The sequence below is a fragment of the Phaethon aethereus genome (genome assembly GCF_964289735.1).
Source record: "Phaethon aethereus genome assembly, chromosome: 9".
In the NCBI taxonomy this organism is placed as follows: domain Eukaryota; kingdom Metazoa; phylum Chordata; class Aves; order Phaethontiformes; family Phaethontidae; genus Phaethon; species Phaethon aethereus.
The window spans coordinates 11,675,459-11,690,964 of NC_138585.1; the positions used below are offsets into that span (position 1 = coordinate 11,675,459).

Below are 15,506 nucleotides of genomic sequence, written 5' to 3' on the forward strand. Positions count from 1 at the left end.
ACAAATATAGAAACTATTACAAGTTAAAAACATAAGTTTCTGAAAACTACAAGTATTTTTTCCACAGTATTTCTCACCAGAACACCACTTTTAAACTTTAGTTCAAATATAACATTAACTGTTAAAATACTAACTGCAAAGACTGGAATACTAATATTTTCCATAAATAAATGTCATTCCTATCAATATTTATTAAACAGGCTACCAAACAATAGAAAGATATACAGTTATTTTTCAAGTCCTGCTTTAATGTTCATTATGCTTTTAATATATGTAACAAGTAAAATATTTTTTTAAATTTAGCATAATGAAAAAAACATAAAAACCTCACAAATCTGTTTGAGCAGAAATCAAATACCAAAAAACCAGCCCTGTACAATTGGAAGTGTAGTCTTGGGGGTGGGAGAGAAGAGAGGGAGAACTGAAAAGAGTATACCAGAGATAAACAGAAGTAATCACAGCAATGCTTTCTAGCTTTTAAAGTTTTGCAAAGTATATCCAGTGACAGTTCCCTTAAGAAAAGTTTGCAAAATTAATTTAAACTTAAGTCATTAGAATTCCTCTTCTTTCTCCTTATGAAGGATGTACTTCATATTTATCAGGCAGTAACTATTCAACTCTTTCTGACAGCCTTTAAAGCACCAGGAAGCTCAATATTCATAACACACACAATACAAACTGTGGAAGTTATAAACTGTGGAGTAAAGTTTTGTGTTACGGTATTAGAAACTCTGGGTCAATGTTATTTCTGCTGAACAAGGCAGAAAGAAAATAAAAATACACTAAGCAGTCTTTTGGAAAAAATATTTCAAATTAAAATTATTATTGGATTGCTACACATAATAAAACCACCCTCAAAACAAACTGCACACACTCTAAAAATGCTCCCAAGTTGCATGCCAGACTTACAGAATAAATTTAGGCCAGTACCAAGCACTCATTTCTTCCCCGTGTGTAAATGCGACACAATCAGGCCTCACATGCAGGCCTCTCTCTCCAATACAGGCAGGACCTTTGTTCGATACGTCGATGTTTTTTCCCCAAAGCCCTTGACATAACTTTCCATTCTTTCCCCTATTATTTTCCGGTTCACAGTCTAGACTTTCGGACTCCCGTTCTGTGAAAACCCCCGGCTGTCGAGAAAGCCGGGGCACTAGGCGGGGGGGGAAGGGGGAACAATAAAAAAGTTGAACAGCAGGAAGACGGGCCTGCAGGGCTGGCCCAAGCCCCGGCATCGGTCGGTGTCCCGGCCCCAGATAACCAGGAGGCAGCTGGCGTCGGTGCTACCAGCCCCTCAAAACTTCTCCCACTCCCCGGCCCCCAGCCCGCTGGGGAAGGGGAAGGGGAGGAGGAAGAGCCGGGCAGGAAAGGCAGAACCCGGCGTTTGATCAGCCTCCAACTACGCCGCATTATGCAAGCCAACGCGAGGACCAGGCAACTTGCTTCTTGGCTGAAAGCAATAAAAACACTAACTGCGAAAATAACCCCTCTTGTGGGTAGCCAGCACGGTAACTCCGGCCCTACAGGCGCCTCCATTCTCTTCCCACCTTCTTTCTCCCCCCGCCCGCCCAAAAGCTTGTGAAATATGGACGTCGGCCGATTATTTAGCATTTTTCCTTGAGTCGGGCAGGGGGGAAGGAGAGAGGAGTTGCTATTTTTTTCCTTTAAGATATTCGATAGCTCCTTCAGGGATTAAAAAAAAAAAAAAAGAAGAAAGAGCCATTCGGGAAAAGGGGGCCAAGCGGAGTGGGGGAGGGAGAAGACGGGGAAGGGCATACAAATCGGTTCGGCAGTGTCAACACTGACACTGCCCTTTTGTATCAGCAGCTACCCAGGGCCCGGGAGGGGAGGCCGCGCTCCCCCCACACGCCGGGCGGCCCGGGCGAGGCGAGGCGCCGGGCGGCAGCCCTGCCCGGCGCCGAGGGGAGAGGGGATGTCCCCAGAGCAGGCTCCGGTAACTGCCTGGCCATCTTGTAAGCTCCGTTTCCACCTCTTCCCTCCTCAGCGAGGGCCCCCTCCCCTCACCCCATTACACACCTCCAGGCCCCCCCCATACACACTTACCAGCGCGGCGGCGTGTCGTCCCCGTCTCTCCCCCGCCCCCCATCCGCAACAATGCTCCGGGATGGCGCTGCTCCCCTCCCCCTGCCCCGGGCCGCCGGGAAGGGCAGCTCGGCTAATGCCGGGGATGACACAACAGGCCCGACCGCCCGGCCCGGAGGCTGCTAAGGGACCCAGCGCCAGGCCGCCTCGAGTCCGCCGCCCTGGCACCCCCTAAAAGAGCGGAGAGGCCCCGAGTACCTAGTTTGTCCCGATGCGGCCTCCGCAGACGCTCCGTGCCTCCCCTCCTCCCGGCAGCAGCCGCCTCTCTTCCCTTCAATTATCAGCTGAAGCCGCAGCACCGAGCGGCGCCTCGTCCGCCGCCTCCGCCGCCGAACCCCTTCCAGCGGCGCGAGGGGGAGGCCGGGGGACTACTTTCTCCCGGCACCGGGGCCCCGCCGGAGCCTGCGCGCCCCCCTGGGCCGACGGGCGGCCCCTGCCCCGGCCACCGCCCCCCCACGCAGCCCCCGCTGCGGCCGTGCGCGCGCCCCGCTCCCTGGCTCGGCGGGGTCGGCGTTCGGCGGTCAGTATCCCTCCGCCGGGGTCGTCACCCCTGGGTCCGCGCGAGTGTCTCCCCTCGGGTGAGGGCGGGGGGCGCGGGAAGCGGGTGAAGCCGGTGGGTGAGCGGGGCTCTGCCGGCGGCGGGGGCGAAGACCCTACCCGGCCTACCGCGTTACTGCCGGCCCTGCTCCTTTAAGAGGGGGCTGGGCTCTCGGTGACCCCGCGTGATATCCGCCTCTTCCTGGTTGCCATAGACACCGTCTTCCAGCGTCCCAAAATGGCGTCGCTGCTGCAGGAGGAGGTGTTCGAGACGTGCGGGCAGGCCCCAGCCCCCAGCAAGGACTTCTGCCAGCTGCTCGTCACCCGGCGGGAGGTGGGTGCTAGGCTGCTCCGCGGGTGGGGAGCCGCCTTTTGCCCTGCTGTTCACCTTCCTCTCGCTTCATGGTCGCCGCTTCTCCCTCCGCCCGGGAAGGAGGGCAGCTGCGGCCTGCTCCTGGCTCCTGAGGCAGCCGCTCCTTTCTCGAGGGCCCGTCCTTGGGGGGAAGGGCTGGTGAGAATGGGGGGGGGGGGGGGGGGGGATGCTGGCAGCACCATGCTGGGGAAGCGTGGGGGTCGCCGGTTAGTGCCGCCACCGGTGCGTGCTGGTGGCGTGGCCTTCAGAGGGCCAGGAACGCCTTGCTGCAGCCTTGGATGTGGTGTGGGTAAGTAGCGGTGGAGAGCAGATAGGGCTTTACTGCCAAAAAGGGTTACTTCCCAGCATGGGTGAAAGCGTGTCTGGACGAGGAGCCTCTGTGCATGGGAAATTCCTTCTACCTAGAGTATTCCGAGCCTGTGGGAAGGGGCTCGGGGTGAGGACCAGAGGAAGGGACGGGAAAAAAGATCCCAGTAGCCTTGGGAAGAAGCATATGCACATCTGTGATTTTGTAACTGTAAAACAAACTTAGGTCTACTCTCAGAAGTGCCTCACAAATAAATGAGATACTAACATCTAAAATAAATAACATATCCTTAAGTAATGTCACAGTATTTCTCCTAAGGGAAGACAAGTCTAGCTGCACTTTCAGAGTAACTAGACTTAAGGTGGGGCAGGGAGCAACAATCTAACGCCTCATTCCAGGAAAATAAAATTAAGCTGCCTGCCTGTGAATGGGAAGACTCTGTATATAAGACATTTTCCGTATGGTACCTGGAGCTGTTTAGGTGTCCTGTCTTATGGCTATTTGCGTAACTGGTTTTCCAGTCAAGGGAATAAGCAGTGCTAAAAATTCTGGAAGATTTTTTTAACTTTTTCAAAATATGCTGCAAAATGTGCTATATGAACATTTTTCAGAATGATCTAATAGTAATCATCTATGATGAACATTTGACAGTAAACAAATTACATTTAACAAATCTGATTATGAGTTTGTAAGGTTATGAAATAAAAAGGCAAATCTATAATTTTTGTTTCATTTTGACCTATTTTTGACTGGGTTGACTTTGTGTGTATGAGAGATGAACATAGATGTTTGTCTCAGGTTGTAGAAGTTGTGATTTAGAAGTTGCGAAGTTTCAAAAATTTTTCTGGGAAAGTTTTTTAAATGTCTCACCAGAACAAAAAAACAACATATTTTGAAACTAGGAGGAAGTTTTGGTTTTGTTTTCCCAAAGTAAACCAAAGTAGTGAACATATTTTCATCCAGGGATGAGGGAATTGTCAGGTTTGTAACTTGAGAAATTAGAGGGAGAGGGAGATGACAAACTAAAGTTCCGCTGCAATTCCAAATGATCTGTGTTCTGTATATTATATGCTCCTTCTTTTGGTCTCTCTGGTGCCAAGATTTTCAATCACCAGTGTCTTTAGCAGTTTCAGAAGGGGTTTTGCTTTGGTTCTCCTCAAAAAAATTTTTTAGGGTAGAGCTGACAAGGCAACCTTAGGGAGCTTTGAGTTCCTCCAAAATTGAGAGTAACTACAGTGCTGCACAATAGCTGGGAAATACACGCCTTTCTGTAGCTGAAGTCTTGTAATGGGTTTCTCCCATTGACTTCATGGGAATCATATCAGTGCCGTGCTTGTTCATGGAATATGTAATTGAGTTTTATGGGTTTATTACCATTCATTTTTGCACTCAGAAAATAAAAATAAGATGTTGTTGTTGTTATCTTCATGTTTTTGGTTCTCATATCGGTTTCCTGTCATACACTTCAGATATCTATTTTTGGTTTTGTTTTCAGCTGCCCAAATATATCCTTAAAACAAACCAAAGTCAGTTAACATAAACTGTGCAAAAGCTTTGTAACTGTCAGTGGAAGTAAGTTAAAATTATTCTGTAAATGTTTATTGTACAAAAGCATTACCAGGAAGGTAGTGTCATTGAAAAAGAACTGGTTTGAACTATCTGAAAAACTTCGTTTTCATTTTATGATGGTAAGATCATTTAAGTACGATGCAGTGAACATATGTATTTGAATATATCACTGTATCCTCTGAAAGCTGATGTATCTGATTCCAGCAAAGCTTCCCAATTCAATCACATTTGAATTCACAATTGTTGCAAACAACCAACTTCACATAAGTAATCTCTGCAGTTTTAACTGCTGTACGTGTAAAACTTCTGGATGCTAGTTAGCCTTTCTGAAGTCTCCTGAGAAGAGATCTGTGTCAAAAATAGTAATTGATGGTGTAGGTATCACTGATGTGCCAAGTTATCTATCATGTAAAATATATTTAGCCATACGGTGTTAGCATCTAGGAGGCCTGGTTGTTGGTTCACGTTCCCAGTATGCTGTTTTGCAGTATCCTAATAAATAATAGTCATTGCCTGAAAGACCTTACAGTCTAAGCCTCCAAACTTGCACATAGTTACATGAATGCTGAAATTTGCTACTTTGAATAGTCCCATTCTTCAAAGTTAGTGGTTTCAAAACAATACATTGTTTTTCTTTAAAAACAGAAAGGGAGTTTGTGGCTGCATGATGGATTTGTATGAAGGCTCCCATATTTCTGTGAGCGTTGCCCTACTTTCAATGGTCTAACTGGGCTTTACATGAGCAGTAAATTCAGTTCTTTCAGGATTAAGTTATTAATTTACTGCACATACCTTACGCAGCTCCAGAGTGCGTGGACCTGTGGTCGTGACCAGGATTTCCAGGTATTAGCTGGCTATGAACTGTCATACAACCAGAAATCCTGTATAAATACAGAAGGTATTAAGAATGTGTTAGGCAAAAAATTTAGTTGGACAAGGGGGCCATATCTGGGGGGAAAAGCAAGTCCATGTCAGTAGACTTTGTGTTCAGAAAAGCCACATGAAATATCTGTGGCTTTTGTTTAGCTTTTTCCTTAAAAAGACATATTTCTTCCGTCATGCAACCTGTTATGTTAAGGATGTTCTCCAGAAGGCATTTTTGAAGTCTGCTATTGCCTTGAGATCAGTACAGTAGGCCCAAACTATTGCATAACTAAAAATAAATGAACTGGAATTGCTTTAAATTAAAAGAAAGAATGTATCCAAGAGCAGAATTAAGCATACACTAAGAAGTTTGCTGAAGCAACGTATAGGACAACAGTCAAATAAAGAGGACGAGACAGACAAAAAGAGTACCTAGTGTGTGATACCACAGGGGCACACATCCTCAGCTATAAGCATTTGAAGTATTTTATTACTGCAAAAATAAATTGGAAAACATTTATTTATTACTTTCAATATTGTCAGTTGTAATGATAGCAAGGTGTACTTCAGCATACTTGTTTGCGTTTAACTTAAATCTAGATAAATTAGAACACCTGAAAAAAGGAAAGCAAGGCTTGCTGCAGACAAGCAAGATATTGGAAGCGGACAAAAGCAGAGGGTATTTTGAACTTCTCTACCCAATCAAATGCAACAGTAGTTGGGAAAAAAAATAGCTACAAATAATCCCACTTGTCTGTGTAGAAGTATTTGTGTCCAAAAAGTGACAAGGAGACCCTGGTAGTATGTTTTCATTTTGCAGCAAGAGATACCTTCTACCCAAGATACAAATTACATTTCAAAATTAGTACTGTTAATACCTTTGTTTATAAAGTCCTAATTGACTACTCAGCAGGCATGCACTTCCATTGACAAGTTAGGAAGGGAAGATTACCACCTAGTTTCTGCATAAGCTACTTCAAGGAGGAAGCATAAGGAGAAGGGGAAAGTCTTGTAACTCCTTGCAAATAACTCTTCTAAAAGTAGACTGTATAGAGGTACAGTTGCATAAGTGAGTATTCACAGAATACAGTTCAACCAGTTGGATTGTGTAGAAGGAGAGATCTTTTGAAGCATCGGTGAAAAGAAATTTTTTTTTTCAGTTAGCTATTTTAAAGCTGCAATCATAACTTTACAAATGCAAGGAAACTACCCCACATATTTCCCCTGTATGGGCATCTAAATCTGCAATTCCCATTGCAGAAATACAAGACTGAAAGAGACAATTCAAGTCCCTAGTCCCTGCTGTTTCATCCATCCACGTAAAGATCTTCATAGCATAAATTGATGTGTTTCAAAGGTAGTGAGGCTTTTTTTGCCTTACTACTTCACACAGAACAACTGTTCCAGATCATCACTTCTCTGATGGTTAGAAATGCAATTATACAGACTAATTTACAGCTTATTTTGTGTGTGGATGTCTTTTAGCTTGAATCCTGCTCTTGTGTAATAATGCTATATACATATGTATATGTGTGTGTAGATCTCTGTATATATAAAATGTTGTATATATTTAATAAATATGCCCTCTTGATAGGGTTTGCTTTGTTTTTTCAGTCTCCGTTTGTGAAATAGACTCTGCACTTCCTGGTCACTTTAGTAGCTTTTCACTGCATGTCTTGCCATTCTTAATAAGTCTTATGAGTGCTATGTGCAAAGGTATTGTTCCTTCCCTTTGTCTTCAGGAAAATTATATGTGATTTAAATCACATTGGTGACTCTTGATCATCCTTTGATCAGTTATTATTCCAATGTCTGTCGTCTTTGTCAACTTTCAATGTATAACCTTTTGGTTTATGGCAGAAATTATGTTTAAATTAATGACATTGTCATTTGTACTTTTCAATTTCTTTTTTTTTTTTTTTTTTTCCTTCTCCTCCCTCCAGGAGTGCTTTGAGTTGTTGTGAAGGAGAAGTTGGTGTACATGTCAGGATAAACATACTAAACAGAAAAATATGCTTGGCCATAAAATGTGTACTAGCAATCCTGCTAGAATTCATGGGAACAGTGGGCAGTTTTTGGTTTGTGTGAGTGCATGTAATATTACATAGAATGGGAATCTTTTTTTATCTCAAGATTGACATCAAGGATGGCAACTTGATTAACATATGCCTTTCCATCTACCTTTCACTGTACATCTTGTTCAATCATTCTGGAAATGTCAAATTAATATTTGATATGCCAGTTACAATTTGGCAAGGTTTGTCACAAACAACAATAGATGTTATCTGTTTGTACAAAGCAAGCAATAAATCATATGGCTTCCAACATTAAACATAAGATGACTTGAGATAGCCACACAAATAACCTTTTAAAATAAAATTTCCTGTAAGTTGTCTAACAGGTGATAAGTACAAGTTTTGTACATAAGTGTGCAAGAGAGGAATCCAGATGGTGGGGTAGTATAGAAAAGGTTGGTCGCTCATTTTGGTCAAACGAGGAATATAGACACCACCATACTCCAAAAAAAAAAAGTCTGGTGCTTAATCTGCTTATAGGACGGCTTGTAACAAAAGAAGCGTAATGGGAAAATGATCCACTCAACATGTAATTAATACTAGCATCTGTCACCATTTAATGAATGCTGCACTGATCAGAGGATTTTGTCATGTTAGTAAAATGTTTAGCTGCTTACCCATAAAAGGCAGGCATCATAAGTATACAGAACTGCCACAGTTCTGTGTAATATTCCGCATATGATCTGCTCATATAACAGGATAACTGAGTTTTATCAAATATGTAACTACAGAATTGTATTTTTGGTCAGCGATCAGCAACTAGATTCTCTAACAAATAATATACAGGACATCTAGATGAGCAAATAGTGTGGGTAACTAGGCAAACAGTTCTGATGACTATGTTCTTGTTCTTTACCCATCATTGTTCCTACTGTTTAGTGTTCACTTCTACATCTTCAGTCAGTTTCTGATTAAATCGATATATTCTGAGCACAGTGTATTATTTTGGATAGTAAGAAATACAATGTTTTCTTAAAAGATCTTGCAATTAATTGTTTTCATTTCAAAAATAAAGTTGTTTTCTGGTTTTTTTAGTTGTAAGTAAAAATTCTGAGCCTACAGCTCTTAAATCTTAAAAAAACCTTTTTTTTTAAAAAAAATCCCTTTTCAATAAACAGCCTGATTCCATGTCAGATCTCTATAAACCCTACAAAAAAAACAATCTTAGCATTGTCAATAAAATTTTAAGAGACATTAATAAGTGATTGTTTTATTGGTTGTGGGACGGTGTTTTTTTCAGTTGTGAGTACAAGCTCTATTGAAACCTGCAAGGATAGTTCCTCCATTTTGAAGAATGGTACTATAAAGTTAACTAAGTGTTGCCTTTGTATCTTGGGCTTTGTTTTAAGTCTTAATGATGACTCTTGATATATAACTTATTTGATTGACAGACGATGCCATTTGAGGTGCTTAAGCCAGATGCATTGGGGAAAAAACAGATGTTATTGTAGTAATTAGGCTGAAATTAATTTCATGTTATACAAAACAATTTTTTGCAAGATAAGTCTGATTTTAAGTAAAGATCTGTGAGAGATGAACCCTTTTCAAAGTCATACTATTTTATTTGCATTTAAAACCTGAAGGATGCCATACCAGTTATTGCCTGGCTGGACCAATTCCATTCAAGTCTCTTTGACATCTCAAATGGAGAATCTGAGTTCCTAACAAACAAAGAGCACAGAAATTTCTCTAAAGGGGGTTTTAAAAAAAATAGTTTTGTTATGAGTTATTTGTATAGAGGGCTTTAATTGCACAAAACTAGCAACTTGTTGTTGTTGTCTTAAATTGGAATCATTTCAAGCATAGTTTGATGACTTCAAGAGGAGGAAGACATTTTGTTCCAGCCCAGGAAATGCTCTGTTATGTTGAAAAAGTGTATTTCCAAAATAATTGAAGACTTTCACAGTAATGGTATCACACATTTTTAAGCAATTATTATCAGGAGAATGCTTGTTAAGTCTAAAATACATAGGGAAATCTCCGTTGCTTTTTCACTGCCTCTAATTCAGATGTTTAAGTGAACAGTAGAGCTGCTTGGAAAATGGAAACAGTTTCTCAGGGGAAGTAATGCTGTATTGGAAAAATATTAATATTGTTGTCAGGTGTTTCTGTCCAAAGCTAAAATATGCTGGTTTAGCAATGTTGTGATGTTGCATTACAGTTTGGATGCCTGATAATATCTCAGTTCTTCCATAATGCGACACCTCTAGACATATGCAGTTGCTAGATCTTATCCATAAGGTTTTGGGGAAGATTTGGGAATTCTGTGGTCATGCTGCAATATTGACTCACAGAATTGCTAAAGGTGGAAAGGACCTTCAAGATCATCAAGTCCAACCATTAATCCAACGCCACCATGCCCACTAAACCATGTCCCGAAGCACCATATCCACACGTTTTTTGAATACTTCCAGAGATGGTGACTCCACCACCTCCCTGGGCAGCCTGTTCCAATGCTTGACCACTCTCTCACTGAAGAAATTTTTCCTAATATCCAATCTAAACCTCATCGGCGCAACTTGAGGCCATTTTCTCTCGTCCTATCACTAGTTACTTGGGAGAAGAGACCAACACCCACCTCGCCAGACCTCCTTTCAGGTAGGTGTAGAGAGCGATAAGGTCTCCCCTCAGCTTCTTCTTCTCCAGACTAAACAACCCCAGTTCCCTCAGCCGCTCCTCATAAGACTTATGTTCCCGACCCCTTACCAGCTTCGTTGCCCTTCTCTGAACATGCTCCAGGACCTCAATGTCCTTGTAGTGAGGGGCCCAAAACTGAACACAGGATTCGAGGTGTGGCCTCACCAGTGCCAAGTACAGGGGCACAATCACTTCCCTACTCCTGCTGGCCACACTATTCCTGATTCAGGCCAGGACACTGTTGGCCTTGGCCACCTGGGCACACTGCCGGCTCATGTTCAGCCGGCTGTCAACCAGCACCCCCAGGTCCTTTTCCGCCGGGCAGCTCTCCAGCCACTCCTCCCCAAGCCTGTAGCGTTGCATGGGGTTGTTGTGACTGAAGTGCAGGACCCAGAACTTGGCTTTATTAAACCTCATACAGTTGATATTGGCCCATCGATCCAGCCTGTCCAGATCCCTCTGCAGAGCCCTCCTACCCTCCAGCAGATCAACACTTCCACCCAACTTGGTGTCATCTGCAAACTGCAAATTTGCTGAGGGAGTTGAAGATGTAATCCAGCACAAGAACCCAATTTACGTAGGAGAAGTTGGACTTTTAACAACTGAAATGCAATTTGTGATTTGTTGCAGTAGCAATGTTGGCATTTCAGGGCTTTATTTATTGGTGGATCAAGGTTTCTCTGCAGAAGACATCACAGCATAAGTGGTGGGTTTTTCCTTCCCAAAAGACTCAATTAATTCATTTTTGGGGTTGTTCTTTTGTTTGTTTCCCCATGAACATTACAAAATGTTTAACCCCATGAAACATTCATTTATAAATTTGAAATTAGAGGTATAACTGATATTGAGTCCTTAAGTGGTTATTACTTGTGAAGTTCAGTTGTTTGTGAGCCTATGATAATTCAGTATTGTATGTGGGGTTATAAAATTCATTTTGGAATAATGGTTGACCTGTTATTTGAAGATGCATTGGAGTATTCTCATATCAACTTCAATTAAGGTATGTTAAAGATAATAAAGTAATTTTTGTTAATTCTCTGTTACTATTATTTGCTATTGGTTTTCCGTATCACTGGTAGCCTAGAGATTTTTTCTTTTTTCTTTTTTCTAGGCTGGCTTTTGTCCTTTTGTAACTAGTCTTTAGTATACAAACAGCAGTATCACACTGAACTGCAGTATTTAAGCTCCCGTTTTAAGTTCTCTGCATGGCTTTAATAATTGTGGCTTTCTTCAAAGGTATCATATTTGATCTAGTTCTACCTGCCAAGAATGATTTTCAGGTCGGGAAGGTGTAATAGTTTCACAAGGTAAGCAACCATCACTATCTTCTGCTTAATTAAGTAAATATTTCCTACTGTACCTGAGTGTCTGTTGTTTACATGTTCATTATTGTCAGTCCTTGTTATTCCAGAGAAAGATTTGGTTATATTCTTCACTTGCCTTACTTTAGGTAGTACATCCCTTAACCCTGTTGCTCTCTGTCTTGGGAAACCTCAGGAGTAATTCTACTTTTGTGTTACCAAAGGTAAATTTGTGTTCCTATCTGCTGTCTTGTTTTCCTTCTTCCTGCTTCAAGTTAGGAAAATAATTATTTCTTCTTTTCTGTTGCTCTTATTAACCAAAAGCAATTTTCCTTATTTCATTTTCCACAGACACAGCAGCATTCATCATGAAGAACCATCAGATACGTTTACTTGACTAGGTGTACCATATGTTTATACCTTTTTCATTTATCAAAAATCAATGAAATGCACTCAGTAATGTGTTCAAGGGAAGGAAGAAGGAAAGAAGAGTAGAAGGCAAAGCTAGAAAAGGATCAGGATTTTTATCTCAAGGTGTGATAGGCCCTGAAAGGTCTTATCTAAAGATGCACCAGTGTAATTTAAAATTTATTTTTAAACAAACATGCTACAGCTGGTCTAGACTACTCTATGGATGTTTATTTTAAAGTTTTACTTAATTCTGATTTCGTATAAACGAAATCAATTTGTGTTAAACTGAAATAAGCCTAAACTAAACCAAAGTAAAAGTGCCTGCAGCTTTTTGATGGACTTCACTAAATAAGATTAAAATTGTGCACTGGGTGCAACTAGTGTAAATGTCATTCGTTGGATGAAATCTGAATTAGACAAACTATCTGGAGAAGTGTAGTAACTAGAAGAAAGCAAGCTACTGCACAGTAGAATGATCAAAATAATTTGTCAAAAAAGGCAAAATGGTATTGTAGAAGCAGAAGCCTAGTAGAGTGTCTGAAGCTGAGTTCTAGATAACATAATAGGATAATAGTGAACAATAGAGTGAAAGGAATGACAACAGATGGGGATTGCAGGCAAGAAAAGCTGTGTAGCTGGAAAGCGTTGAAAGAGCAAGCAGATACTTGTTACAGAAAATGCAATGTATGTTTTTAATATATGTGCATGTCAAATTATCATGATGACTGATAATGAAGGGATAGATTTCAGCTAAGTTGGTGCTACAGCTGAATTGTGCAGTTGTTCCTTCCTATGCGGTTTACGAGGAGACTGAAACCTACAGGTAACGAGTGTTAAGTTTAATGTAAAATAAGTAAATCGGACTGGGCAAAACTCTAGTGTTTGAAGAAACAGAAAGGAAAAAAAAAAAAACTTTTCAGAGAGCATGCTACCTGTAGTACTGAGTTGATAACTGACAGAGAAAAAGGGCATATTTGTCACCACAGCTTTTTCTGAAAATTGGAGACACAGGTAGGAATCAAGTATATCGGAATGCCTGCACAATGTGATGGATTCTTTAGTGTTCCTGTCATTTGATCAGGTGGAATTAAAGCTGTAAATAGACAGCAAGGGAACTTTGAAAAACACATTGAGAGTGTTAGTCTGTTCTTAAAAAGTGAATTGAGATTTTAGGGGCCAGTGCAACAGATCTTTCTCAAAATTTAGGGTGAGAGATGTCAGTGCTGAAAGTGAGCTGACCACATAAGAATAGAGGAAAACAGAGTTCAGCAGATATTATATTAGATTGGTTGCAGATACATACAAATCAGGATGATATAAGTGTCCAAGAAGGGAGCAGTGGGAGGACTGAAGACTTCATCTATAATAAAAAGGATTGCCAGTTACATACCCTGCTAAAGGAGATGCAGATTCCCTAGAAAAGGACTTTCCGTTGTAACACTGCTGTACTTTAGGACTTTTGTACACATTGCAGGGAGCCTGACTGTTCTGTTGTTTGGTTGGTTTTTTTCACTCTAATGAAGAAAAAAAATCAAACAAATTTAAAGCATAGACTAGACATGAATTTGTGGCAAGGAGACCTTGAAACTGAAGTAAGGAGGGCGAAACAAAAAGACACGCTTTCAGATGAAACTTGTCAGTGTCTTACCGATCTAGAAAGGCATGTTATGTCTTGCACTTTGCTAGCATCCTTTGTTCTGTTAAATAGTGGAATAATCTCTTTGTGGCCGCCTTATCTAGGTCTGCCTGTTTAATCACATTAATAAATGGCAAGTGTCATGCTCATAATTGAATATTCTGATCCTCAAGAGCAATTTTTTGTTCCCTCTGATAGCATTGCTTTCCCCTCAGCACATACCCCCTCCCTTCTACATTGTCTCTCACTCTTCTGCTCTTGTATTGTTTCCTTTGATCTGTGTGCAGAAGTCTGTGTAAAGGTAGAAGTTAGCCTCCAAAGCACCTGTGCTGTAAGCATCTCTGCTTACAGCTAAAGATCTTTAGCTTGCTTGGTTTGTTTTCTTGCCTTTTTTTTTTTTTTTTTTTTTTTGCATCCCCTGCAAGCTCTGGGAAAACCAATGAGGAGAGATGCTAATACAAGAATAAAGCAGGTATATAACTGAGAGGAAGGGAAGCGACTGTGTCAAGGCAGCAGATTTCTTGCTCAAACATAAGTACTGCATTCCCCAAAGGAAGAGACAATTATTTTTTCCAAGCTTTTTATTCTATTTTTCTCCTGTATTTTACTAAAATGTTTTTCAGATAGTTTAAGTGGAAGCCTTTGGTAGTCACGCACACATACGCACACAGAGCTAATCCCCTCGCTGAAGTGGGTTGATGTTTCTGAGTGAGTTGGGGGGAAAATGAACAGCTTTGTAATTGCTACATATGAAATTTTGGAATTGTGACACTTCTTTTCTCTTATTCTCCATGCACTTGAAACTTTTCTTGCTATTAATAGTAATTATTCTTTCTTAATTATATATTAATTAATAATTATTTTTTTTTTCTCCAAAACCAAAGCAAACATAGGGGAGGGAAGTATGTGGGCTTGCATGATGACTATTGCGATCCTGAGAAGAATCTGTACAAACTTCCCAGTACATACTGTTGTCGAAAATTTCAACCAATGAAGGTCTGAGAGAACTTTTTTTTCTTGTAGAACAGTTTCTTTAGCACAGCACATTAGGTTTTGCACTTCAGACTCTTTGGTATATCTGAACTGGGCAACCCATAGAAAGATTGAAAAATTAATTATGTCTAATAAATGCCAGAGAGACCTGATTTTTTTTTTTCCCACTCATGAGTGCACATGAGAAGGAAACTACTATGCTGTACAGATGTGATCCTATCATTGTAGACAAAATAGTAATTTGTATAACTTCCTGCACTATAGCAAATGCAAACATAGAATTTTGTAGCAATTGTCAAATGAAGCATGGGTGTTGTAAGCCCTAATTTAAATTTGAAAAAAAGGTAATAATTTGCCAAAAGAGGAGCAAAAAGCATCCAATTTCACAGACATAACAGGCAGCAACTAGTACCTATTTGATTTCATATTGTGCATGCCTGAAATGTGGAATGGCATCAGTGTATAGGTTTAGTTTAATTTGGTGAACTCTTGCAGTGTTGCACCCAGATGTGGTTCATTGTTTATTCCTACTCCTAGAAAGTTTTCCTTTGAAGACTTCTGAGAAACCTAAATAAATGAAGGTTTCATTAACTGCATCCTGTTGATAGTCCGTTTTACCACCTTAGCCAATGGAGCAGGTCAAAACCTGCCAGCAATTTCGAGGTACACAAGTAGCAGTCTCCCCCCCACGCCCTGCCTG

The 15,506-nt window shown here is 41.1% G+C and overlaps 1 protein-coding gene across 1 annotated transcript in view; it reads left to right on the forward strand.

The window, feature by feature from the left end:
- Positions 1–2,845: 2,845 nt before the first annotated feature.
- FBXO36 (F-box protein 36) overlaps positions 2,846–15,506 on the forward strand; it is a gene marked incomplete at its 3' end in the record, with an annotated part of 28,096 nt that continues 15,435 nt past the window's right edge. Inside the window, exon 1 of the mRNA XM_082003453.1 lies at positions 2,846–2,974. Within this exon, the coding sequence (XP_081859579.1) occupies positions 2,879–2,974 (96 nt within the window). The 5' untranslated portion in view covers positions 2,846–2,878. The remainder of the gene's footprint in view (positions 2,975–15,506) is intronic.